Genomic DNA, 25,310 nt, shown 5'->3' with positions numbered 1-25,310 from the left:
TTTAATTTTTTTGTCACCTTAAAATCCTTGAAAGAAATAAGAAAAGAAATTCACTGTGACACACACACACACACACACACACACACACACACACTCACACACACACACACACACACACAGGGTAAATATCGCTTAATATTTTCATTATGTGTCACTCCCAGTCAAGCTGTTATTCTGTCAATTTATGCAAAAAATAAATACATAAATTGTAATTCTAAAAATCACACATAAAATACTTTTTTATATTTACACTGCAAATGCTGCGTTTACATACATTTGCAGTTTGTTTACTGCATATGAAAAAACACCAGTTTATTAAAAAAAACAGACACAGATGTTATTTAAAATATTGGTATTTTTAATTTGAGGCCTTGAGGTATAGAGTTCCTGAGAATCAGTCTTACAGAGAAAAAGTGCATCCAAACAAAAACCAACCAAAATAGGCTTTAGTTACAGTACAGCATAATAAATATGAAAAATATTCATATTCATATTATAATACTGCGATATATTACAGCGGCCTACCAAACTTGAAAGGTTTCATTATTTTATAAATATTTGAATATATTAAATGCTCTGCATTGACTTTCCATCACATTTCCGATATTTTACGCATATTACAGTGATAATAATCCTGAGTGTAGACAAAGGCAGAGTAAAATCCCACAGTCTCTGTTCAAAACATAGTAAGACACAATATAAGACTTGAACTCAATCTTAAAGTGCAGCATATTCATTCAAAGGCATATCTGCAGGAATAATATAAAAAAAAGAATCCCAGAGGAACAGAAAGAGAAAGAGCCAGAGCTCAAGGTTTGAGGAGAACGAGACTGAGGAGCTGGGAAAGAAGGCGCTGGGCAGGTTGACTGATGGGGTAGTGATGGGGCAGTTTGTCCTCCAACCCTGACGTCTTCACATAGTACCTATACAAAACAGAAGATATTATAATAACATATATGACAGCTGTGTCTCAGCCTTGAAAATATCTGAAGCTCATGAAGAACCTGAACTCCTCCTTGAATCCCGTCCTGATGTATTTGCTCAAACAGGCGCTGTGCTGCAGACAGGCTAACAGAACACGGCAGCGCTGGAACAGGAGAACCGCCTGAGACGGGCTGAGCGGATCCTGAGGACCCGACAGAACCAGAACCAGCTGCTGGGCCTGATAGCCCACGAACGGGAGCTGCCAAAGAGCCAACAGGACCTACGTTCAAACAGTCGCTCTGATATGGAGGCTAATCATGTGGATTCATGCAAATATGCATGAAAATGAAACGGGTATATACTTACTAAGAATGGATGTGGTTTAAGCAATTGAAACACCCAGCCGATGGTGAGGAAATGTCCCAGAGCAGGTGTGCGACTAGCCTTTGAAACACAAACGAGACCAGTAAAGCTGATCAGTGTTATATATGCGTATACATTATAGCTGTCAAACGATTAATCGCATCCAAAAAAAAAGTTTTTGTTTACATAATATTTGTGTGTGTACTGTGTATATTTATTATGTCTATATAAATACACACACATACAGTATATATTTAGAAAATATATACATGTAAATATTTTTATATTCATATAATTGATATTATATATAAATATATTTAATATATAAACATAACATATTTTTTTGAAACATATATGTCTATATATATATATACAGATTAAATATACACAGTACACACATATATTATGTAAACAAAAAGTTTTATTTTGGATGTAATTAATTTATTTGCATATATGCACACACACACACATGTTGGTTTTTGTGGTTTATGGGGACTCTCCATAGGCGTAATGGTTTTTATACTGAACAAACTGTGTGTGCTATTGCCCTACACCAACCCTACACCTAAACTTAGCCCTCACAGGAGACTTTGTGCATTTTTAGATTTTCAAAAAAACACCATTTAGTATGTTTTTTAAGCCTTTTGAATTACGGGGACATAGGCAGAGTCCTCATAAACCACCTTCATATTGTAATACCTCTGTCATACCCATGTTATTATACACATTTGTGTCTTCATAAACCACATAAACATGCACACACACACACACACACACACACACTCTCTCTCTCTCACACACACACACACACACACACACACAAACACACACACACACAGACACACACACACACACACACACACACACACACACACACACTACCGAATAATTGTGATTTTTTTTTTCATGTTTTTAAATGAAGTCTCTTCTGCTCACCAAGGCTGCATTTATTTGATCATAAATATAGTAAATACAGTAATGTCCTTGTTTAAAAAAGTATTTCTTTTTTTTTTTTTTTTTTTTTTTAAACATATGACCCCAAACTTTTGTATGGTAGTGTATCATGGTTTTCTAAAAAAAAGAAAAAGAAAATAATAATAAAATAAAAAATAATAAAATAATAATAATACAAATAAGCAGCGAAAGCTGTTTTCAACATTGATAATAATAATAATAATAATAAATGTTTCTTGACCAGGAGTCAGCATATCAGACTGATTTCTGAAGGATCATGTGACACTGAAGACTAGAGTAATGATGCTGGAAATACAGCTTTGATCACAGAAATCACTATTTGATCACTATGTTGAGAGTTGCTGAAATCGCGTTTGGTCTCGTACTGTATCGCGTATCTTGTCAGTGTCGGCACTTGCTTGGCCATTTTTAGTGATTAATAGGAAAGTGGGTTCAGCTGATTTGTTAGATAGGTTATTATACCGCGGCAGTCCTCGTGTGAAGCCCTCTTAGTGTGAAGACCATCGACTCCACCGGGCTAGGACACCGGCAAAGGATATAAGTTTCGCTTTTTATTTTTATTTTATTTATTATTTTTTTTCCTTTATATGTTTACTATTTAAATGTTGTTGTTGTATGCATTTCTCAATTTTATTTAATTGCTGTATTTTCTTAAATGGGTGTGTATAGAGTATTTCCAGAGTGTTAACTTGTTACTTTTTCTTATTTGTAAGTCGCTTTGGATAAAAGCATCTGCTAAATGACTAAAAGTAAAAAAAAACTAAGAAATAAATTACATTTGACAATATACTGAAACAGAAAACAGTTATTTTAAATTGTAATAATAATTTACAATATTAATGCTTTTTACTGTTTATTATCATTTTTAATGTTTATTATTTTTTTATTGTTTATAAAATAAATGCAGCCTTGTTGAGCAGAAGAGACTTCATTCAGAAACATGAAAAAAATCATTATATTGATAATTTGATTCAAAATGATTTATGTTTTAAATATATATATATAGATGAGATAATGCAACTCACCTCCTGACAGAACACAACCACCTCAAACAGCAGCGCAGATGCCGCATCCAGATAGTCTGCCTGCAGACGCTGCAGCTGCGACACAAAAAATTACATTTAATTATCATAAATGAATTGATCATGAACAAGAGAAAAACAAAAAAGAACTTATTTCATATTTTCCTAACACCTGGGAAGCAAGGGTGATTATATGATAACAAAACATTTCATTTTTCCATTATGGACTATCTTTTATACCTTATTAAGTGAAGATTTAGAGCCATTAGTGGAGTCTGGCAGCTGGAGATCCGGATGGCACACTAAAGCCAGCAGCATGTTCTCTGTAAGAGCTCCCCTGCGTCACACAGCAGCCATTGCTCAGTGAAATAAGCTGTAATGAGTGCACTGGTGTTACTGGAGAGGTACAATCACTCACTGTTTGGCCGTCAGCATGCCGAGCCTCGCCGCTTCGATCTCTGTTTCCCTGAACATCAAGCTTAATATCTGAACCACCAAAGTGCACAGTCTGCAGGATAAAGAGAGACACGTCTTTGTCTTAATGACCTACAGCAATGATCATGAAAATCTGCTCGGACATGGGTTGTAAGTTGTAAAATGTCAACCTGAGAACATTAACAAGTCGTAGATCCAAAACACTGACAGTTTAGCTTGTTATGAGACTGATTATAACGTCATTTTACACAATTATACAAAAAACGTCTCTTACAATGTTCTACTAACATTATTTTCACCCCAAATATAATGCTATTTGAACATTTATTTTTAATATTCTAAGAATGTCCAGTTTTCTTGCTGTGATTAGAACCTTATTTAAAGGTTACACAAATATTTAGTTATACTAAATATTATTTTTACCCAAAATATAACATAGTTTGAACATTAATTTTTTTTCTTGTTGTGATTATAATGTTATTTAGAGGTTACAAAAACGTTTCTTGCAATGCTCTACTAACTTTATTTTCACACAAAATATAACGTTATTTGAACTTTTTAAAAAATATTCTATGAACATTAAAGTCCAGTTTTCGTGTCGTGATTAGAACGTAATTTAAACGTGGTTAAAACATTTCTTAAACGTTGTACTTAAATTTTATTTACCCAAAATATTTATTATTTGCACATTTATTCATAATCTTCTAAGAACATTCAAATGTCCAAAACGTTCAAATAATGTTATGTTTGAGGTAAAAATACAATTGAACGTTTATTTTTAATATTCTAAGAACATTAAAATCTACAGTTTTCTTGTCACGATTAGAATGTTATTTAAATGTTACAAAAATGTTTGAATAATCCGCAAATTCAAATAATAGGAACGTTCCGAAAATATTGATCTCAGAATGTTTTCTCTCAACGTTAAAGTTATAAGAACGTTCCATAAATATAAAGTTAGGAATGTTTTCTCTATAACTTCTCTATATATGCACGAGTTGCATGTCTGATTTTCATATTCGGAGGCTTACAGAAGTCTGTCGGCTGTGTGAACTCCCTCCTGGCCGCCCTGGGAGCTTTCAGACAGCGTTTTCACCAGGAAAGGATAAAGGTCCGGTGACTGAGGAGCAAAAAAGAGGGATTTTGTGAGGGAATTTTTCATTTTTGGATGAACAGTGCATGCATTTGGATGAAGACAGCTGCATGTTACCCTCCAGAAGAGTTTTTTGATGGTGGGGTTGCGGTTCGTGGCCGTGTGCAGCTCCTGTAGGAGTAAATACAGTCTCTCCAGGCTGATGTTCTCCTGGAGCAGCTCTCCGCTCAACTGACTGAACAAGTGACACGTCCGTTCCCAGCTGGAAACACATTAGCAGACGCTTTCTTAGCCTGCGCATTTTACACTGCCCACACACATCAACGCATAAACGCTGTTCAGTCAGAAAGACGCAGTACCTGATTTTCTGATATTTCTGTTTCTGAGGAGAAGAGGAGGATATGCCACATCTCTTCCTGTACACTGGGTCCAGCATCAAAGTTGATCGCTACAAAAAAGGGGTTTTAAAAGGGTTTTAAAGTGTAAATGTACAGCTTATATATTTATTAAAACATTTAAGCTTATTCGTCCATACAAAAATGTGCTATCTGATCTATAAAGCATTCAGAATCATCAGTTTTTTTAACCTTTATACTATTTTTGTAGGGCAAATTAATATAATAAAGTATAATAAAGAAGGGAAAAAGGCAAAAGACTGCAATAAACTTCTTATTTTATTTTATATTGTATTATGAATCATTTGATTTATTTTAAAAATAAGAGAAGTAGTTTTGTTTTTAATTATTAATATGAAATTAATAATAATAATAAATTAAGGATATATGATAAATATTTTTAAAATCTTGGCAAACCCCAAGAAAATTGTATTATATTCAAACCTTAAAATGATAATCAAGATAATCATTTTATTATTGTATTTTATTTTATATTATGAATACAATTTTATTTATTTTAAGAATCAGGGAATCAATTTTGGTTTAAAATATTTAACAACAATAATTTATAAAATATTTAATAACTATGTAAGTTAAAAAACTGTTCATGGCAAGGTCAAAACCCAACAAAATGTCATTATATTCAAACTATTATATAAATATATAAGTTTTAAAAAAAGACAAGATAATAATTTTATAATAATAATAATCTTAATATCAATCATTTTTTAATAACAATAATTCCCCCTCCAAAAAATATATATTTAAAATCATTCATTATTTTGCACCATTTAATCTGTAATGCAATTAAAATCATCTTTTTAGCAGTACTTTTTCACTTTACTTTTTAAAACAGCAAAAGCATTTTATTTTAGCCTTTCAGTTTGAACCTTTATACCATTGCAATGCCTTGCATAAACTTCTATTATATGTGCATTACTTACAATGTGCAACAACGGTCAAATACAAAATGAACGTTGACCATTAAACACAAAAGCGAGTAGAAACTGACTCCACAAACACTTACTATGATATAGCTGCTCCAGGAGCTCTGCAAGTGAAGGTATATTCGTGATGATGGAGACACAGCATAAAGGTGTAACTCTTCCTCTTTCTCCTCGTCCTGCTCCTCAGTTGTTGTTCTCCTCATCAGTGCTGTCTGGACAGAAGCGCTGGGACCCTCTCGCTGGTCACTGGAGCTGGAGGAGTGAGCGGGAGACGTATTAAACACAGCCAGAGTCAAAACATCCGGGCTCGGACAGGAAGCTGAACGTCTCTTCAGAATGACGCTGCCGTCTTCTTCCTCCAGACCACCATCACTAGAACAAACAAACATATATATGGATTTTTAGGTGATTAAGATCTTAAAGTTCACCCAAAAATGACATTTCTGTCATCATTTCCCACCCTCATGTTGTTTTCAAAACTGTATGAGTTTCATTCTTCTGCTAAATGTAAAAAAAATATATTTTGAAGAATGTTAGTGAACAAAGAGTTGCCGGTAGCCATTGACTTCCATAGTAAGGAAAAACATACTGTGGGCATCAATGGGGACCAGAAACTGTTTGCTTACCGACATTCTTCAAAATATCTTCTTTTATGACCAGCAGAAGATACTCATACAGGTTTGGTGAGTAATTGATGACAGAATTATAATTTTTGGGTGAACTATCCCTTTAAGTCTGTCTTAAAAGCACATTTTATTTTAGACTAAAAAATAGGGGGAAAGTTTTCTTTTTAAATATTAATATTACATCAATAATAATCATATTAAATTAATAATATTATTAATATTTTTAAAATGTTATGACATGGCAAGCAGGGCTATAAACTAAAAGTAAAATCATTAAAAATTGTTTCTTGAAATATAATATTACTTTTTTTTTACTTCAGCTACTTTTACAAGGAAACATTAAAACAAAACTAAAACTGAAATAAATAGAAAATTATATAGACATAAAAAAAACATAAAAAGACAAAAACACTAAAAAAATCACTAAACAATTCACTAAAATGAAAATAAAAATGGAAAGTATAAAATTCAAAATTAATTCAAAAAAATTCTAAAAACTACAATATATTAAAATAAAATGATAAAATAAAATAAATGTGTTTAAAAGTTTTAAATTGAGGTTTCAATTTTAAGAGTAAAATAGCCTCACGTGTGCTCAAGACCTCAAACTCTCAAGGATTAACAAAAATACTTCAGGGGTTAACTTTCTAATAAACTGCTCTAAGATAGATCTATTTATAATGAAGCAGATCTCTTCAAAGATCTCCTCTGAACTGTATAATTGAACAGGGCCTTTGATAAAGCAGCACAAAAGCTGCTTCTGCTTGTAAAACACCTCAATCGAGCTGCACTGACAGAACATTTCCACGAGGAGGCGTGCAGAACGTCACGGTTTGGATGCCAGACAAGGGCTTTCCATCCCATCATCATCCTTCATTTCAATCTCCTCTAATAGGATGCAGGATAAAGAGAAAATCTTTCCATACGCTTCAACCTTCTCACTATTCCCCCAGTGGAAAATGCCCACAAACTTTTTTTAGGTGCACTGACCTACTTTTCCTTCTCATACTGAAGTCTAAATTCTGCTCACAGACCGTTTCTGTACAACCGCACACCACTGATTCAATAAAGCCTTCAACCGATAGTTAAACTGTGGAAGAGCTGGCTTTCAATAAGGTTTAAAGCACTTCCCATGTGGTTTACTCCTCAATGGCGAGCGCTCACAAATATGTGCTAAACGTGAACTAATGGTGTCCCTGGGGTCGGGTTCGACTCGTTCACAGAGAGCTCTGGCTGGCATCTCCCGCACAAACACACGTCGTTAAGAACGTCAGGCTGCCATGTTTTGCTTAGACAAACAGGGTCTTTTAATTGGACGTTTATTGCTCATCTTATGCCCTGGCAACAGCGCGAATGACGCCAGCCCTCCTCCTCTGCTCACCGTGGTAAAGTCATGGAGAGTCAGCGTGTGCAGCAGCGGACGTCAGTTTTGGAAATCAAGTGGTTTTCAGCATTCAAATTTTCCAGTTTTCGTTATGAATATCAGGGTTGTTATGTTAACTAAAACTATAACTAATAAAACAATTGTTAATTGATATAAAGTTGAAATCAAAATAATAGATGAACAACTTAACTTTAAAATGTTGCTTTGACAGCTAACTGAAATAAGTACTAAAGTTACTCAATGAAAGCTTAAACTGAAATAAAACTAAAATATATATTTTTTTAGATTAATGACAAAAGTGTGTACCAAAATTGTAAAAATAAACAAATAATGATAATAAATAAAAATAAACTAGAATTAAACACATATAAAATTCTAATAATCAATAATAGTGTTATTTTAATATCATTGAGATGCATTTTATTCATATTTTAAATATGTTTTTATTTTTAGATTTTGAATTTTAATTTTAGTAGTGCTGTCAAACGATTAATCGCATCCAAAATAAAAGTTTTTGTTTACATAATATATGTGTGTGTACTGTTTATATTTATTATGTATATATAAATACACACACATGCATGTATATATATTTTGAAAATATTTACATGCATTTACATATAATATATATATACATGTATTTATATATAATATATACATGCATGCATGTGTGTATATATATATATATATATATATATATATATATATATATAATAAACACAGTACACATATATATTATGTAAACAAAACTTTTATTTTGGATTAATTGTTTGACAGCACTACATTTTAGTTAATTTTGCTGTTTTGTCATTTTTATTAGATTTTGTTTTTCAATATGTGTATTTTAATGTATTATTTAATTGTTTAATTTCATTAATTATTATTTTTGTACATCAACGTGAAAATGAAAAAAGCTGAAATAAAAAACTGTTAAGTGTAAGGGTTTTTTTGTTTACATTTTAATTTATTCCAGTTAAAATTGATTTTATTTTATTTTAGAAGTGACAAAGGTTTTTATAGTCTTAGTTTTAGTTAACTATAATTATAATAATATGAAAATAACACTGATGAATTTATTAATTAATTAGCACAAAAACAGCAAAAATTATATTGTAATTATGAAAATCAGCATGAAACCTCAAACACAACACTTAATTTAGATGTGTCTTTCTTTTATCTGCGTTCATTAAACATGCATATGTTTAATGGCTTCATTTAGCCATTACTAAATCCCGCCGGAGACATACTAGACATTCTTCCTGTAATTCATTTATATTGTCGCTCTCATAACTAGAAACATCCTCCCAGCAGCTGCCACTTTAAACATTGCACTTGCGAATTTGTCTCTGTTCAATTTAAGATCTGTTACCACAGCAACCGTTCCATAATATCACTTTTTCAGATTTTTGCTCTATTAGTGCTGTTGTGCTCAATTACCATGCTGATATCCCTATGGATGTCTCAGTGAACTCAGGTTAACATTTTAGCTGTGAAATAGTCTTCTCACGTCAGTGTTTTAACAAGTCGTGGCCTAATGGTTAGAGAGTCGGACTCGTGATCCAAAGGTTGCGGGTTCGAGTCTCGGGCCGGCAGGGATTGTAGGTGGGGGGAGTGAATGTCCAACGCTCTCTCCACCCTCAATACCACGACTGAGGTGCCCTTGAGCAAGGCACCGAACCCCCAACTGCTCCCCGGGCGCCGCAGCATAAATGCTGCCCACTGCTCCGGGTGTGTGTTCACGGTGTGTGTGTGTGTTCACTGCTGTGTGTGTGTGTGTGTGTGTTCACTGCTGTGTGTGTGTGTGTGTGTGTGTGTGTGTGTGTTGGATGGGTTAAATGCAGAGCACGAATTCCGAGTATGGGTCACTTGGCAGTATGTCACTTCATTTCACTTCACTTCATATGAAATGCAACTTCTCTGCTCTCCTCATTTCCTCTTCAGATGCTCACATTACAGAGTTTCAGAGCGCAACATGCTCTGCAAATTACAATAAAATGACTGAAAATAGGATTTTAATCAAATAAATGCAAACTAAATAAAACAGCATAAATGGAAAATTTTATTCTAACAATTTTTTTCCCTCAATCCAATATTAAGATTTAAATGTATCATATTTTACATTTTATATCATTTTATTTTCTTCTTAATTTCTTACCACTCTAAACTACAGTGCAATAAAATACAAAAAGTCACCAAAAAGTCAACTTTTGATCCATGAACGAATGCTTTCTTTTGCATGTCACTGGATAAATCCCCAAGACACATTTTTTTGTGATGTTAATGTGTTAAACAATTCCGCTTGATGACCTTTGAACCTTTCAATCATAATAATATGTATCTATGATATCTTAGCACAAGCAAGAACTTAATCAATTTAGTTTCTAAGCAGCGAAGCACAACACACATAAGCGTCCCGTGAGATACAGTGCAGTGGGATTCAGAATATCTCTGCATTTATAGTGGCACCCGTATAGTAGCAGTTCGAGTTGTTAAGCAAACAAGTCTTGAAAACAGAGTCTGTTCGCTCTGAGAGGCAGTAAAAGCTGCGAGGTGGAGATAAAGCGTTAGAATGGCTCATTGTGACGCTTGTGTCAGGTGAACGTGAGGCCGTTAACACTGTACCTCACTGATGTGGGAGAGATTCTCCAGCTGGAGGACTCAGACGACTGCAGAACGGGATTCACGCCTGCTGGATCACAAAACACAATTGCTGCATTTTCACGTTCAGGTGCATCTGAGATGACAATTTGAAATCTTCATGAAATTTACCTTTACATTTATACATCTGGCGGATGCTGTAATTTAAAGTGACTTAGATTGCATTCAAGTTACACATTAACATTTTATCCGTTCTTGCTTTCTGTGCACCGAACCCATGACCTTGGTGTTGCACTACTCTTTGAGCTACAAGAAATCATCTCAGGTTACGTATGTAACCATGGTTCCCCGAAGGGAACAAGACGCTGCGTCCGAAAACGCTTTGGGAACGCCTTCAGTGTGACCGCCCTCTGAATCACATGTGTAATCAGTCCAATGGAAGGGCGTGAAGGGGGTGACGTCACGACCAGGAAGCTTAAAAGCACGTGCGGCGGAGCTGGCGTCAGCTTCTAGGAATGAAGCAAGCGCTGGCAGGGATGCCGGAAGTGTGGCCTCGAGACGCAGCGTCTCATTCGCTTCAGGGAACCATGGTTACATACGAAACCTGAGACGTTCCCCTTCAGAAACTCCAGCTGCATCCGAAAACGCTTTGGAAATGAGATACACATGCCGCCAGACTGACAAGTCCCTGCCTAGTGTGTACTAGGACGAGAGAACAGAAGAGCCGGGAGTAGCTCGCATGTCGAGGTCATAGAACCTCACGAAAGTTAGGGGCGTGGACTAGGGCTGCACGATTAATCAAAAAAAAAATCACAATCTCGATTCATAAATGCGATCTCATTTCTAAATGATGGCGATTCACTTCCGTGTATTTCCCTGCATTCAGATCATGCTGCATTCACGCGTTATTGGTCACTCACACAGTAACAAAACACTATTAATTCACCAATCAATCATAAATCTCGATCACTTTTCTCCTCTCCCTCATTGGCCACGTTCCGCTGTCACTCACGTGACGTGTAACAAGGCGGCAGAACTAAACGGAGTCAATAGGCGCGTTCGCAGAATGATCACCGTATGACATCAAAGTACCAAGAGAGCGATAAGAGAGCAGTCAGATCCTATGCATTCAAATCGCTCTTGCGGTACTTTGATGTCATACGGTGATCATTCTGTGCAGCGCTGCTTCAACGGGGCGTCAGCATCAACGCTTGACGGAGGGCGTGTCTGAAGCTTGTTGCTGACCAGAGCCGCTGAGAAACAGAGTTGCGACACGCTTTGATCTCGCCGCCGCGCGGTCACGTGGTGATCCTAACAGCTCCGCGCTGTCCATAGGTTTGAATGGGATTAATCGGGTCAGACAACAACAAAGTAACAACGTTTGTCTGTGGAGTTTAATGGAAATAATATTAATGGGTTTTTCTTGTTTAACTATGGAGTAAAAACATAGTACAATGCAACACACAGGATAAGGCGGTTACATTTCTTTGTATGCAAAGTATAAATAGTGTAAACTGCTTAATAAAGATTGCAGACTCGAGGCATGACTTTGTGTGTTTTTGTGTTACTCTTATTCCTGTGGATGTGCAGACTAATGATGAAATAAATTATGCTTATTTAAAGAGTATAAGAAATCTAATTAGTATGTGTTATTGTATTAATATATATTTATTCATCTATGGTCATCTATTATTCACATTTTAATACAGTTATGATAACTAGTTTAGTTATTGTAGCTAGTGTATCTATAATAATATAATAAAAATCTAATAGTCTCACTAGCTATTATCTAACGATAAACATTATTAAACCTGACGACATGAAAATACCACTATTAATTACTATTCAAGAATAGGTCAGCTAAGGCGTTAAAATATTTTAAAAAGCAGTTATTTCAGTGAAAATGCTCCAAAGATACTGAAATAAATGGGGTTAATTCAACTTCCTTCAGGGAGAGAAAGATTACAGAAAGATGTAAAACAACTAGCATCTGGGTATGATCGCTATTAAGGTGTTTCTCACGTTATCTAACTGCAAATATAGCATATACTGCCTATTATCTAAAAATAAACATTAACTATAACGCGTTTCATAAAATACAACTACTGGTCAGATTTCCGAGAGATAAACTAATGTGTTAAAATGGCAAAAAATGCTGTAATTTCCTCAAATTTCTGGCGACTGTGTTTGAGAAGCACTGAAATGAATGGGCTTCACTGCTGAAACTATCGGTTGTTTGGAACTATTGGCTGCTCCACGACACGCTTTACTTCCGCATTCCTAAGTTCCTATGGAAGCATTCTCAACGGCTCTGGTGCTGACGCGCCGTCATAGTGATAACAGCCAATCACATACTTTCTGGTGCTGCATGAACGGGATTGGCTAGCGTCTGCGCTAGGGTATTTGCATAAGGCGATCTGATTGGCTGACGCCTGCGTTGGCGCTTGAAAAGTTGAAAAGTTTTCAACTTCTGCCGCGTGCAATGCCACAATTCAGCCACACAATTCAGTTCGGCAACACTTGACGTCACTCCATTCAAAGTAAACGAGAGGCGTTGACGCCGACGTCCCGTGTGAATGTGAATATTTTTATTTATTATTGTTAATGTTCTCTTATGTTCAACAACTTAAAGCTTTAAAATTATTCACTTTAAGGGGTCTAAAATAAAGAAAAGAGACAAGTTTTTGTTATTCCAGCACTTTATTATACTGAATGTCCTGTGGGGGTTTTTTTTTTGGGGGGGGGGGGGGGGGGGGGGGGGTGTTTGTACTTGAGTGCAATACATTTTGGTTGAAAAAATGAGAATCGTGTAAGAGAATCGTGATCTCAATTCCCATGGAGAAAAATCGTGATTCACATTTTAGCAAGAATCGTGCAGCCCTAGCGTGGACCATCCTGCAGTGTTGCAGATGTCCTGCATAGACACACCTGCTAGGAAGGCCTTGGAGGCCGCCACACCTCGGGTTGAGTGAGCTCTGACTCCCATCGGCGAGGGGAGCGGAGAGGACTCATAGGCAGTGTTAACTGCATCCACTATCCACCTACTGAGGGTCTGCTTGGTAGCAGGAAGACCCCTCTTAGGGGGACCATAGCATACATGCAGTTGGTCCGGCTTTCTCCACAGGGCAGCTCTATGGACGTAGTGATCGCACTGGACACATACAATTAAGCTTTTGCTGGTCTGGCAGTTTGGCATATCATTAACTTATTAACAAAATATAGGTATATACAGTTGTCCCATATTTTATTAAAATTTAATAATCTAATATTTTTTTATATTATGATTATGTTTTGAATGTAAAAAGACATAATTATAAAAATGTATTTCACCTTGAAAAATGTAAAACACTTAAGATATGTCACTAAATTTATATATTGAAAACTCAAAATAGATTGTCACTATGTACATATTTTCATTGTTCTTAATAACTACTTTGCCATTGCTTCGTGTGTGTTACAGCAACAGAGCAAATGTGTCAGTGAATCCTCTCCATTCACAGATGAACTCAAGTAATGTCGAAACGCTGAGTGTCTTTGTGTGTCCAGTCTATACAGATCACCTACTTCAGCTGTTTATCCGGTGCTGGTTAAGCAGCTTTCCTGCTCTGCCGTACACTAAATCTCAATGCAGAAATGCACCTAACAGTTAAGATGAACAGAAACTCACAGCTGAGTGACACATGCATGTCCATGTGGGTTAGACGGGTGTCAGAACTGCTGCTTCATCCCCACAGCTCAAAGAGCTCACGGATTAACACACATACAGCTTCACATCACACCGTCCAGGGAAACATGGACTCTAGTAATACTCAACAGTTATGCAGTCGCCTGCTTGTGAACAGTAAATTAATTCCTGATTAATAATTCATTCTTGCTTGAATTAAATAGCTTTTTTACCCTCCAGAGAATGACGGGCACTCGAGTTGCGTCCTCGTGATGGAAACGGTGGCTTATTCTGAACGGATCCTTTGGGTCTTGAGCTCTTTTTCCCAGGATCCTTTGCGGTATGAACAACACGGATATGCATTGAGTGCTCACGATCCTGTCCGCTGAGGAAATCTGGCAAATCATTGATCTGTGAGGAAAGACAAGAGATCTGTACGCTTACAGTCTAACGTTGACCTAATTACATCAGTGTGAGCCGCTCGAATGACCGTTTAATAACATCTAATCATCAATGATCAATTAGAATCATTACTTCGTACATTTACTGTATGTATTAAATATGCATTTTGTATTTCTGAGGAAAATGCATTTGCACCTATGTTAATGACAGGCAAATTGCTTTTCTTGGCAATTGTGACATTTACATGTGTGATCTGTGTGTGTTTTCCGGTCTTTCATGCTTTGAGCTGTACATACATGAGCTTACCAAACACACCTTCTTTAAGCAGTTTAACATGACAGGATAAGCAAACGTCCTCACTATAATTAGCATTGTCTTAGCAGACAGTCGTGCTTTAGCTGGCATTTAGAACACATTGACTCGAATGTGCGAATGATGTATGATTTATAAAATATCAGTAAATAAATAACACATGACTATTAGTTAATGTATTTAAATAATAATTCATATAATTTAATAAATAAATAATATATAATTATACTTAATGACTCAAGCAATTCAGTGAGGGAATGAGAAAAATAAATGTAATAAATATACAAAAAATAAGTGTGTGAAGTCTCTTGTCGTGTAAAATGCGTCCGCATTTTTGGATGATTAATTTCTATGATTTTCCATGACTTTTTTTGTGATAACTTAAGGAGATTGACCTCACAAAGAATCATTTCTAACCATTTTTTTTTATGTTCCTTGAATTTCTAGTAAACACACTTTTGAAATTCTGTAATATTTCCAGGTTTTTCACTATAAAACTTTTTTAATACTTTTTGCAAAGATAGCGTGCAGGATTTGGTTTATTTGTCAGTTTTTTTCAGGAACACGTGAATCCTGTTCAGAAGAGTGTGGCCAAGTTAAATTATGATTAATTAAGTAATTAATTCATTTTACAGTAAAGAATTTATGCAATAAAAAGAAGTCAGCAAAATATCACAAATTAATTTTATTATTGACCAATTAGGCTATATGCAATATATGGTTCTTATAGTTTCTGTTGATGTGCAAATTGCATTGCCTTGTATTGTTATTTTACTATTATTGTGTTATATTAGCCTATCTTTAGTGCTGTTTTTGTAAATGCATTGCCAGCTAACTGGGAACGTTCTCGCAATTGGTTAATATTCTGGCAAGATTCTCTCAGCGTTAATAGAACGTTACTTTAATAACATTCTAGAAATGTTTGCACAACAACATATGGGACGTTTCTCTCAAATATTTTAGTTGGACGTTCTTACAAGCAACATTCTCATAATAAAATTTAATGCTCCCATAAAGTTCACCAAGAAGAACGTTTTTTAAACTTTCAAAAAACTGAATAGTCAGAAATGACTTTCTTGTTAGTTGGGTTAATCAGTTGTAGCCTTCTCTTTGTAATCACTGGTGCATGCGATAATAAACTGATAAAGGCATTGATTTGTGTGTCTCTCACCAGCTCGATGCTCTTGATGTGTCTGAAGCTGAGCGCCTCTCGCAGCGCGCGCGGCTGATACTCGCTCAGATACACGCGCTCGTCGCTCAAGATCACATGCATGAAAACCTTCTTGACCGAGTCCGAGACCACCACACACGGCTCGTAGACCCGGATCCGCTCGTACACATCTCGACTGGTGTTCCTCTTGAGGAAAGAGTCCAATTTGCTGTTGTTGTGGCGGAGCAGCCCTCGCGCGCTGGTTCTGGCCATGGCAATGTCACCTTTAACACCACCCATATCCCGCTCGAGCTGTCATATTCAATACCACACAGAAGTCATTTCTGCATTCACTGAAGCTCTGCTGGTGTATTCTCGCTCTCTGCGTATTTAACGCCTGTCAACTGGCGCTCTCGTTGCGCATGCGCAGCCGTCCTTATAAATAGTGCAGCATGGCTTGGCTCTGTTATGAGGAGTATGCAGCAATAACAAAAGATAGACTTAAAAAGCAAATGAATACAACACGTTATAGCTGGTGAAATTGACAACCGACATTTAATACATCGTGAAAGTTGTATGGAGTTCATTTTATTTGGTGGTGTTTGGTGCTTGTTATTTTTTTGTTCTTGTGGAGTGCCCTTGCACTGCTATTAAAAAGAGTATTCTGCTAATAACTTCTGCTTTTGTGTTTCAGGGGGAAAATTATACGGGTATGAAGAATATTCATTTTTGGCTGTTCTATTCTTTTTATAGTCCTACTATATAATGTAGAAATTTATAATGTATGTGACTTTATTTGAATTTGATGTGTATGTTTACTGTTTTATGACTGAAATGCATGTCGAAATGAACACGGAACAATCTCGCCATCTAGTGGGCGCAAAGACGAGTCGGTTTTATTTGAGCAAACGCTTCCATTTCTTATTGATGTGGAGTGCTAGTTAACCTGGGAGCAATTAACTAAACTGTTTGACATCATGCCTCTCAACATTACAGCATTCTCATTCATAATTTAATGTGTAAAAACGCCATTTCCTTTATATGGAGTCTATGACAATAGTCATTTTAAACAGAACGATTTTATCACATGAATATTTATTAATCAGCTGTTCAGAGCAACAAAATTCATGTATATATTAGTGCTGTCAAATGATTAATCATGATTAATCGCATGCAAATAAAAGTTTTTGTTCACAGTATATGTGTGTACTGTGTATATTTATTATGCATATATATATAAATACACACACATACAGTATATATTTAGAAAATATTTACATGTATATACATGTATGTAATTTATATTATATATAAATATATTTAATATATAAACGTAACATTTTTCTTAAATATATACATGCACTGGTGTGCATTTATATATATATATATATGTGTGTGTGGACAATAAAAATACAATACACATGTACAATGATCTTAATCTTTTTATTTGTTATAAACAAAATCAAGTTTGAAATATAATAGGTTAATGAGATCCCAATGTACATGTCCGTAATCTGGACATCAGTGTAATTCTTCTACACTTCCATAATATAAAAACATAGAAATATTAAATCGATGCTCTAATGTGACCTGACACGGTTGCATTTTTTTTATTTTATGAGTGCAAGTAGTCAGAACCTTTACCACAAAAATAAAAAGTACTAACTAACAAAAATAAACCTTGGAGCGGATCACAGTACCAGTATGGAGTCTTCACATCTGCTAATATAACTTTCCTCTCCAAGAAACTACACAACGGGGCTCCTTAGAGTCATTCAGAAATCTCCTCACATATGCAACATACTAAATGTAACTACATTTGGACCCACACCTGGTTCAACATCTAGATCTAGCTGTGTGTGGTGATCTAGGTGGCTCAAGCTTGAGTCCATCATTTCTCTTGGTTTTCTGAACCCCAGGAGCCGTTCGCACGTAGGGGCCGTAATACGTCGCCATGGCGACAGTTGTAAAAATTCTGAATAAAAGTGTGTTTCTATGGCCACAGGCGCTGTGGAGCGGCGCTGGGGTACGGCGGCAGAGCGGGCTGCTCGCTGGGGCTTTCTGCGGGCAGAGGGGTGGAGAGGCGGAGGTAGACGGGTGCGCTGGGTGCACTCGGCACTGTGGGTGTGGGAACCCTCTGCAGGACCACATGCGGATACATATGACTTTCCGTACGGTAAAGACCAGGAAGAGGAGCTTTCAAGAGGTTTTCCTGACTCCTGCAAAACAAAAAGACCATTAAAAAAAACAAAAACAAAGAAACTTATGCTTTTAGTGAGCAAGGGCACATTAAATTGATCAAAAGTGACAGTAAAGACATTTGGAGTGTTAAAAAAAAGCATTAAATAAATGTTGTTCTTTTGAACATTCAGCAAAGAATCCTAAAAAATGCATAATGGTTTCCACAAAAATATTAAGCAGCACAACTGTTTACTATGGAAGATTGTTTCCAGCATGGGATACAAAATAAAAAAGGTAATTGTAGCATTTTTTCTCACAATTCAGACTTTATTCTGACTACATCTCTGATTACATCTCACAATTCTGTTTTTTTATTTTTTATTTTAATGGAAACTCATAGGGTAAAACATTTAAAAGATAATTGCAGCTTTTTGTCTCACAGTTCAGACTTTTTTTTTTTTTTACTATTCTGAGTTTATATCTCGTAATTCTGATTGAATATCAGAATTGCAGAATATAAACCCATAATTGCATAGATATAAACTCAGAATCGTGAGACATAAATGCAGAATTGTGACATATAAATGGAAAATTGCAAGAAATAAAAGCAGAATGGTAAGATATAAACTCAGAACTGCAAGATATAAATCTATATATGTAGTATTTATATATCAACATATAAAGAAAAGTCAGAATTGTGAGAAAAAAAATCGCAATTATCTTTTTAATTTTGTGATGGAATTCATTATTACAAACTCAGTATTCATAGAAAGAAAATCAGAATTGTGTCTCTTAAATATTACCAGAAATAATTTTTTTCCATGATTTAATACATACATTTTTAAGTTTAACAACGCTTATTTTCTCACCTCTGATACCCGCGGTTATCGTACCCAGCCAGTCCCCCCATATAGACCGGGCTCTCAGGGGTCAGATGGGGGTCAAGATGCTGGGAAAGGTTGTAAATTTTAGGTGGTGGAAAAGCTTCCCAGTCTCCTTCGTCTCTCTCCAGCCAGCACTCACTCCTCCTGGATGATTTGCGCTTGTCTCTCATCCTGGAAAGTCAGAGAAATCATTAGCATCCTCTTTGCCTATTTTAAGCTCCCTTGTCGCTTCCTCCCCAGATGTGCATACCTGCCCCGTCCGTCTGTCCGTTCTGCCCTCTCTTTGTTCATGCGCTCCTGCAGACAGCAGATGATGAAGGACACGGACATGGCGAGGATGACGATGCTGCTCACTACCGATGCCAGCACGGCTACTCTAAGCCCGCGGTCCTCCGGTTTAGGAATGGCTACCATATTTACACAATAGTGCACATTGAAAATCTGGGATTTCATTAGCAGGAGTGCATTTCTTAGGAGTTTTTATCTCTTAAAACAGAAATGATGGCAGTGAACACAGACCCTCACAGTCGGGTGGATAGTTGCTCCACTGAGCGGTGTCGCCACGCAGGACACAGGTAATCTTCTCGCTGCCCACCAGCTGGTACCCCTCGAGGCACCAGAACGCCAAAACAGTTCCCACGGACATCCCACTGCCCTTCTCTACATAGAAAGAACCTCGCCGAGGGGGAAGCAGTGACATGCAGCTCAGGCCTGCAAACGTGAACCACAGATGGTTAGAAACCACTTTTAAATGTGCTAAGACTTCAAAAACACTTCACTCAAACAGAAAATAGAATAGAATAGAATGCAACTTGTTGCTATCACTTTTGCCTTGATTGCACTAAATTAAATAGAATAAAATAGAATAGAGTAGAATAGAATAGAATGCAACTTGTTGCTATCCCTTTTCCATAACTGGACTAAATAAAACAGAATAGAATAGAACTTGTTACTATCACTTTTTCATGATTGGACTAAATCACACACACATAGAATAGAATAGAAGTATAAAAAATAAATGTCAATAATCACAATATCAAGACTTATGTTCATAAGTGCATAGGTCCATCCAAATGACAGCATTAAGTGTGTCTGTGAGTGTATGTGTGCAAGAAAGTTTTCCTGTGACTTAGTTAACAATACTTAGTTATCCTCAAGGGTTAAGATGAAAGCATTTTCCCTTCTCTCTTTCCATCAGTACCCACAGGGTGTTTTCTCCCTTGCTCTATCCCATAATCCACCTCTCCTCCAGTCTCTCTACATTCCCACAGAGGATTCAGCGTCTTCTGTGTTCTCCTACCGAGTTTTCATCACTGCACTGTCCATCTCCACTGTCAATATACAGTCAAACGGAGCTCATATTGACTGTGCTGGAGTCAGTGTGATTAAGCTGGCAGGGTCACTGGATGGTATTTATTGTTCACACCAGTTCCAGTCCTATGCTGGTCTCATTAAGCCAGGCTTAACTGGCATGGCAATGCTGCTAGCGTTAAGCAATCCAACTCCATGGCATAATAAATAAATAACTCAACTGTCAGTTTCTTTTTCTCCCCTCCGTCCCATCTCACATACTCCCCAAGGGTCGCACCAGAGCTTCGCTTAGAACAGAACACAATTAAATAAAGCATAGGGCTGTGCATTAAAAATTGATTATCCACAAGTCCCTGCAGCTGAGGAGAATGATGCAGCCTGACCACAAGCTGCACTGAGACATTCTCCAGTGGGACAGGTTGAGTGGATCAGGTTGTCAATGCATGATCATGTAACTTCCGCAAGGAACGCTGTGGTATGACTTTGCATCTTTAACGAGTAACTCGTCTGCTGACCTCACCAGCAATTCCTGTGTGCTTCGGCTTGCTCTCTTTAACACTGTCAGTTACTTCAGTTACTTCCCTTTAAAGAAGTGACGTGGAAGCCTCTGTATTTGCGTTGCAGGTAAATGAGTGACTTGGAGTGAATGGATTTTAACAGGTGTCCACATTATGAAATGCATTATGCAAGTGTTATTTTAGCGTAATTGAGATGAAATTACAGTTTTTCATAATATTTTGCATTAGATTTTATTTTTATATTTTCTGTTTTCATTTTAATTTTAGTTAAGGTTTTAGTGATTTTGTTGCATTTGAAAATATTTTTATATGGTTTTTACTTTTTACATCAGTTTTAGTTTTAATATATCAACTAAAAATAACCCTGCATTATGGATTATCTGCATTATTATCATAGCAATTCATTTTTCTCCCAAATTCTTATTACTTTAATGTGTTTGAATGTTTTTGGTATGAGTTTTTTTTTAATGTTCTTTGTTTTAGAGTGATATATATTTATATATTTTATATAAATTCTGTAATTCAATAAATTTATTATAATGCATTACAAAACAAAAATGACAGTAATACTATTTTCTAAAAACATGATTTTCTAAATGAAACAATGTAGTACAAGAAAAAAATAACATGAAAAAAAGACAAATTAAATAATATATATTTTATTATTTTACAGTAATGACTCTTTTTGCATTAAGTCAGTAAGAATTATGGGAGTAAATGTGCTAAATTGTCACAGTGCAAAAATCTTGATGTCCTTAAACAAACTTCTTTAAACCAAATATATTTCTTTTTCTTAATGCAAAATATAATTTCTTATTCCCTTCTTTTGACTTTGCATGTTCTTATCCGGGACAGATCCACTTCAGACTCCATCAGGTTTGCGGTGCACTGAAAGCTGAAAGCAGGGCAAATTCTGTCATGGCCACGGTGGCGATAAAACCCCCTCCATTTCAGTTTGAAAGCTGGCAACCCTGTAACGGAACTGACAAACTGCCAACTATCCCACTGCCCGCCATTGCCACGTGGCAAAAAGCATCCTTTGTTTCACCTGAGCAATAAACCTTAAGGTAACTGGCACCTGAGGACGGAGTCTTTTCCTTCACAGATATATTATACTGCAATCAAACTCATATATTACCTCGATAATATCAGAGATCCACAAATCTGTCATGCATATTGACTTTAGGCCAGGAAACATCAATAAACTATTTGCAAACTACGCTCAAAGTATGCACAGCTGGGAGATTTTATATGTTCTCCAATCATAATAAATCCAATCTGAGTTCTATGCAGGTCAGGCTGATCTGATTCGCACTGGTGATTTTTTTTTCTGAGCCGTTATGAAAGCTCTATTTATATGTAAACCCTTAAGAAGATTTTACATTTTAAAGCCAACACGTGAATTTCACAATAAGTGCATGTGTTTTTTTAATATATTTGACTGTAAATGCTGCAGGTTGAGTGTGCTCTTTCTGAAAAAGTTGTGCAAAACATGCTGTTAGAAGATTATAAACATGCACTTCAACACATGCAAGAACTTTTTGAGTGCATTTGATAATTATTGCATAGCACTATGTGATGATATGCATTCATTGTCTCATAATAACAGAATATTGTTATTGTACACACCTGTATAGTTGCTCGTAGGGGCCTCAGTGCTGTTCATCCCCATCTCGGTGGCAGGTGGAGTGGAGCGATGAAATATGGGACTGACCGAAAACCCTTCATTTGGCGTAAAAGTCCAAGCCAAGCTCCACGTCACAGACCACAGCAGGAAGCCCCAGGTGAGGCGGCTCTCCTTCAAAGCCATCGAAGTCTGGGCTTAAAAATAAGATGGAAAGTGTGAATGTCAGTCGCTCATGTCGGCTGGTGCTTGGCGACTCCAGAAACTGTCCTGCACTTCACCAGCCAAACGCAGGCTGTTCGCTCAGGGACAGAGAGAGAGAGAGAGAGAGAGTTACGCTGACTCTCATGCAGCACTGCTGTGTGTTTGTCCTCTGTAAGCTGCTCGCTGCTGCAGCTCCACTGCTGATTATGAGCCGCTTGCGTAATGCAACACACGGCAGAGCTGCGCTTGCTTCTGCAATCAGTCACACATCCTCATGTACATGTGCACTGCTCTCTCTCTCTCTCTCTCTCTCTCTCCCACGTGATTGCAAGACTGGCTTTTAAGTGCTGGCATATTTACTAGTACATTTTAGTCCTAAATAATTATGGTAAACCCTAACCCTAACCCTCCTCCAAACTAAAATTCCAGTTGCATCATATTTTTATAATACATACATATTTTTTTTAAACATTTTTATGAAAATAATAAAGTAAACTATGCAACAAAAGAAATGGAAGTAAGGGATAATGGATAATATTATATATTTAAAATAATTATCTTCTGCTCACCAAGGCTGCATTTATTTGATCGAAAATACAGTAAAAACAGTAATATTGTAAAATATTATAAAAAATTAAATAACTGTTTTCTATTTTAATATATTGTAAAATTTAATTAATTTTTGTGTTGCAAAGCTGAATTTTCTGCATCATTATACTCCAGTCTTCAGTGTCACATGAGCTTCAGAAATCATTCTAATATGCTGCTCAAGAAACATTTATTATCAATGTTATTATTAATGTCTATTATTACCAATGTTGAAAACAGTTGTGCCGCTTCATATTTTTGTGAAATATACAATATTATATAATAAATGTAATAAATTATATATATAATGTATGTAACATATGCAATATTACAATATCTAATAAGTTACACACACACACAAACACACACATACATTTATAAACAAATAAACTAATTTAATAATAATAATAATAATACTTTTATTACACATATAATAAATGCAGTATAATTATATAGTATAGTTCATATTCAAAATATTTTTTTGTTCTCAAGTCAGTGTCAATAAACCCCATAATGTGCCAGCATGACCCCAAAAAAGTGTGACAACTCATTCCCGTCTCTCGGCTGGGTTATTTTTTAACCCAGGACTTTTTAGCGTGTGAGTCATCATATTATCTAATTATGTCTTTTTTAATGATGCCATTCGTATACTTACTAATTTTCATATATGTCTTAATCTCTCCATTTCTATTCAAACATATACCAGTTAACATGCAAAGCCTTTGTCTTATAAAGTCACCTCACACATGACAATCATCACTGACGCTGTGTGAGTCATTTCAAGTCATTTGATTGATTGATTGATTGATTTAAAGAGTTCAGGTCATCTGGGCCACATTTTGACAAAGAATCTGTCAAAAAGCATCCATTTATTCATTCATTTCTTCTTGTTATTGATCATTTTATACTGAAGATTATAAGCAGTATCAGTGCAACACATGTCACTCGCTGGCTGACAGAAGCTAATAATATCCCGTTGAGAGCTGACAGTGATGTCTCTGTGCAGTGATGCTGGTGACAGACGCTGTGACCCTGCTGAGAGCAAAACAATCACGCTCTCATTTCATCCCAGCAAGCAGTCCTGATGTCCCACACTCTTTCTGAGTTTTCCCTCTCAGCATCAGACTTCTTCAGCATGAATAACGGATTGTTCTGTTGATTAATCTTTTTAAGTCTCTGTAATGCTTTGAGATCCTCGGCCATGCACATCGTGCCATATAAACCTGATCTTAATGGCTCCTCTCACCCCATCAAACCCTTTTAACGCTGTCCAAGAGGAGGACAGCACTTAATCTTCAGCATTGTGTCATGGAGAACACGGTCTTTTCACAGCCTCACGCAGGAGCAGCCGTTCTCCTGACATTCATCCCCTGCTAAAACCCTAAAGAGCTTAACAGGTAACTTAGGCAACATTGATTAGGTTATGCAACCCTACTGACTGTATGGAGAGCAGACGGATGATTTAGACGTGTGTCAAACATGTAACGTGATTACACTCCAGAATAAAAGTTAAACAAAAGCACACAAACAGCTCTGCCCCCCAGTGTGAGCAAACAAAGCTTTGCTTTAGTACAGCATTTTCTCAGATTACGTTTTCTCGCTCAGAAAGAAATTCCAAAGATTTAAAGCACATTACACAACAGAAAAGCAGCAAACAGAGTCTTGTATTCCTTGTTGGCTGCATTACGTTGCAGATATTTTCTTGAAACA

At 36.2% G+C, this 25,310-nt stretch overlaps 2 protein-coding genes across 2 annotated transcripts; both read right to left on the bottom strand.

The window, feature by feature from the left end:
• Positions 1–343: 343 nt before the first annotated feature.
• cUnh12orf56 (chromosome Un C12orf56 homolog) lies at positions 344–16,674 on the bottom strand. Its single transcript, XM_079399107.1, has 13 exons — positions 16,312–16,674; positions 14,660–14,837; positions 10,787–10,850; positions 6,235–6,526; positions 5,172–5,260; positions 4,930–5,074; positions 4,751–4,839; positions 3,703–3,792; positions 3,525–3,621; positions 3,288–3,362; positions 1,291–1,368; positions 1,005–1,183; positions 344–923 (listed from the first exon to the last, which is right to left on the bottom strand). Exons 1-13 carry the CDS (start codon positions 16,588–16,590, stop codon positions 809–811), a joined length of 1,770 nt encoding a protein of 589 aa, XP_079255233.1. The 5' UTR covers positions 16,591–16,674; the 3' UTR covers positions 344–808.
• A 1,041-nt stretch (positions 16,675–17,715) lies between these two features.
• LOC306858791 (uncharacterized protein) lies at positions 17,716–23,266 on the bottom strand. The gene is made up of 5 exons (XM_079399515.1): positions 22,814–23,266; positions 19,875–20,066; positions 19,606–19,762; positions 19,341–19,526; positions 17,716–18,509 (listed from the first exon to the last, which is right to left on the bottom strand). The coding sequence occupies exons 1-5, from the start codon at positions 22,992–22,994 to the stop codon at positions 18,284–18,286; spliced, it is 942 nt and encodes a 313-aa protein (XP_079255641.1). The 5' UTR covers positions 22,995–23,266; the 3' UTR covers positions 17,716–18,283.
• Between the last annotated feature and the right edge of the window lie 2,044 nt (positions 23,267–25,310).

This window comes from Barbus barbus (genome assembly GCF_936440315.1).
Source record: "Barbus barbus genome assembly, chromosome: 39".
In the NCBI taxonomy this organism is placed as follows: domain Eukaryota; kingdom Metazoa; phylum Chordata; class Actinopteri; order Cypriniformes; family Cyprinidae; genus Barbus; species Barbus barbus.
The sequence above is the reverse complement of the archived record's forward strand: the minus strand, read 5'-3'. Positions and strand labels throughout refer to the sequence as shown.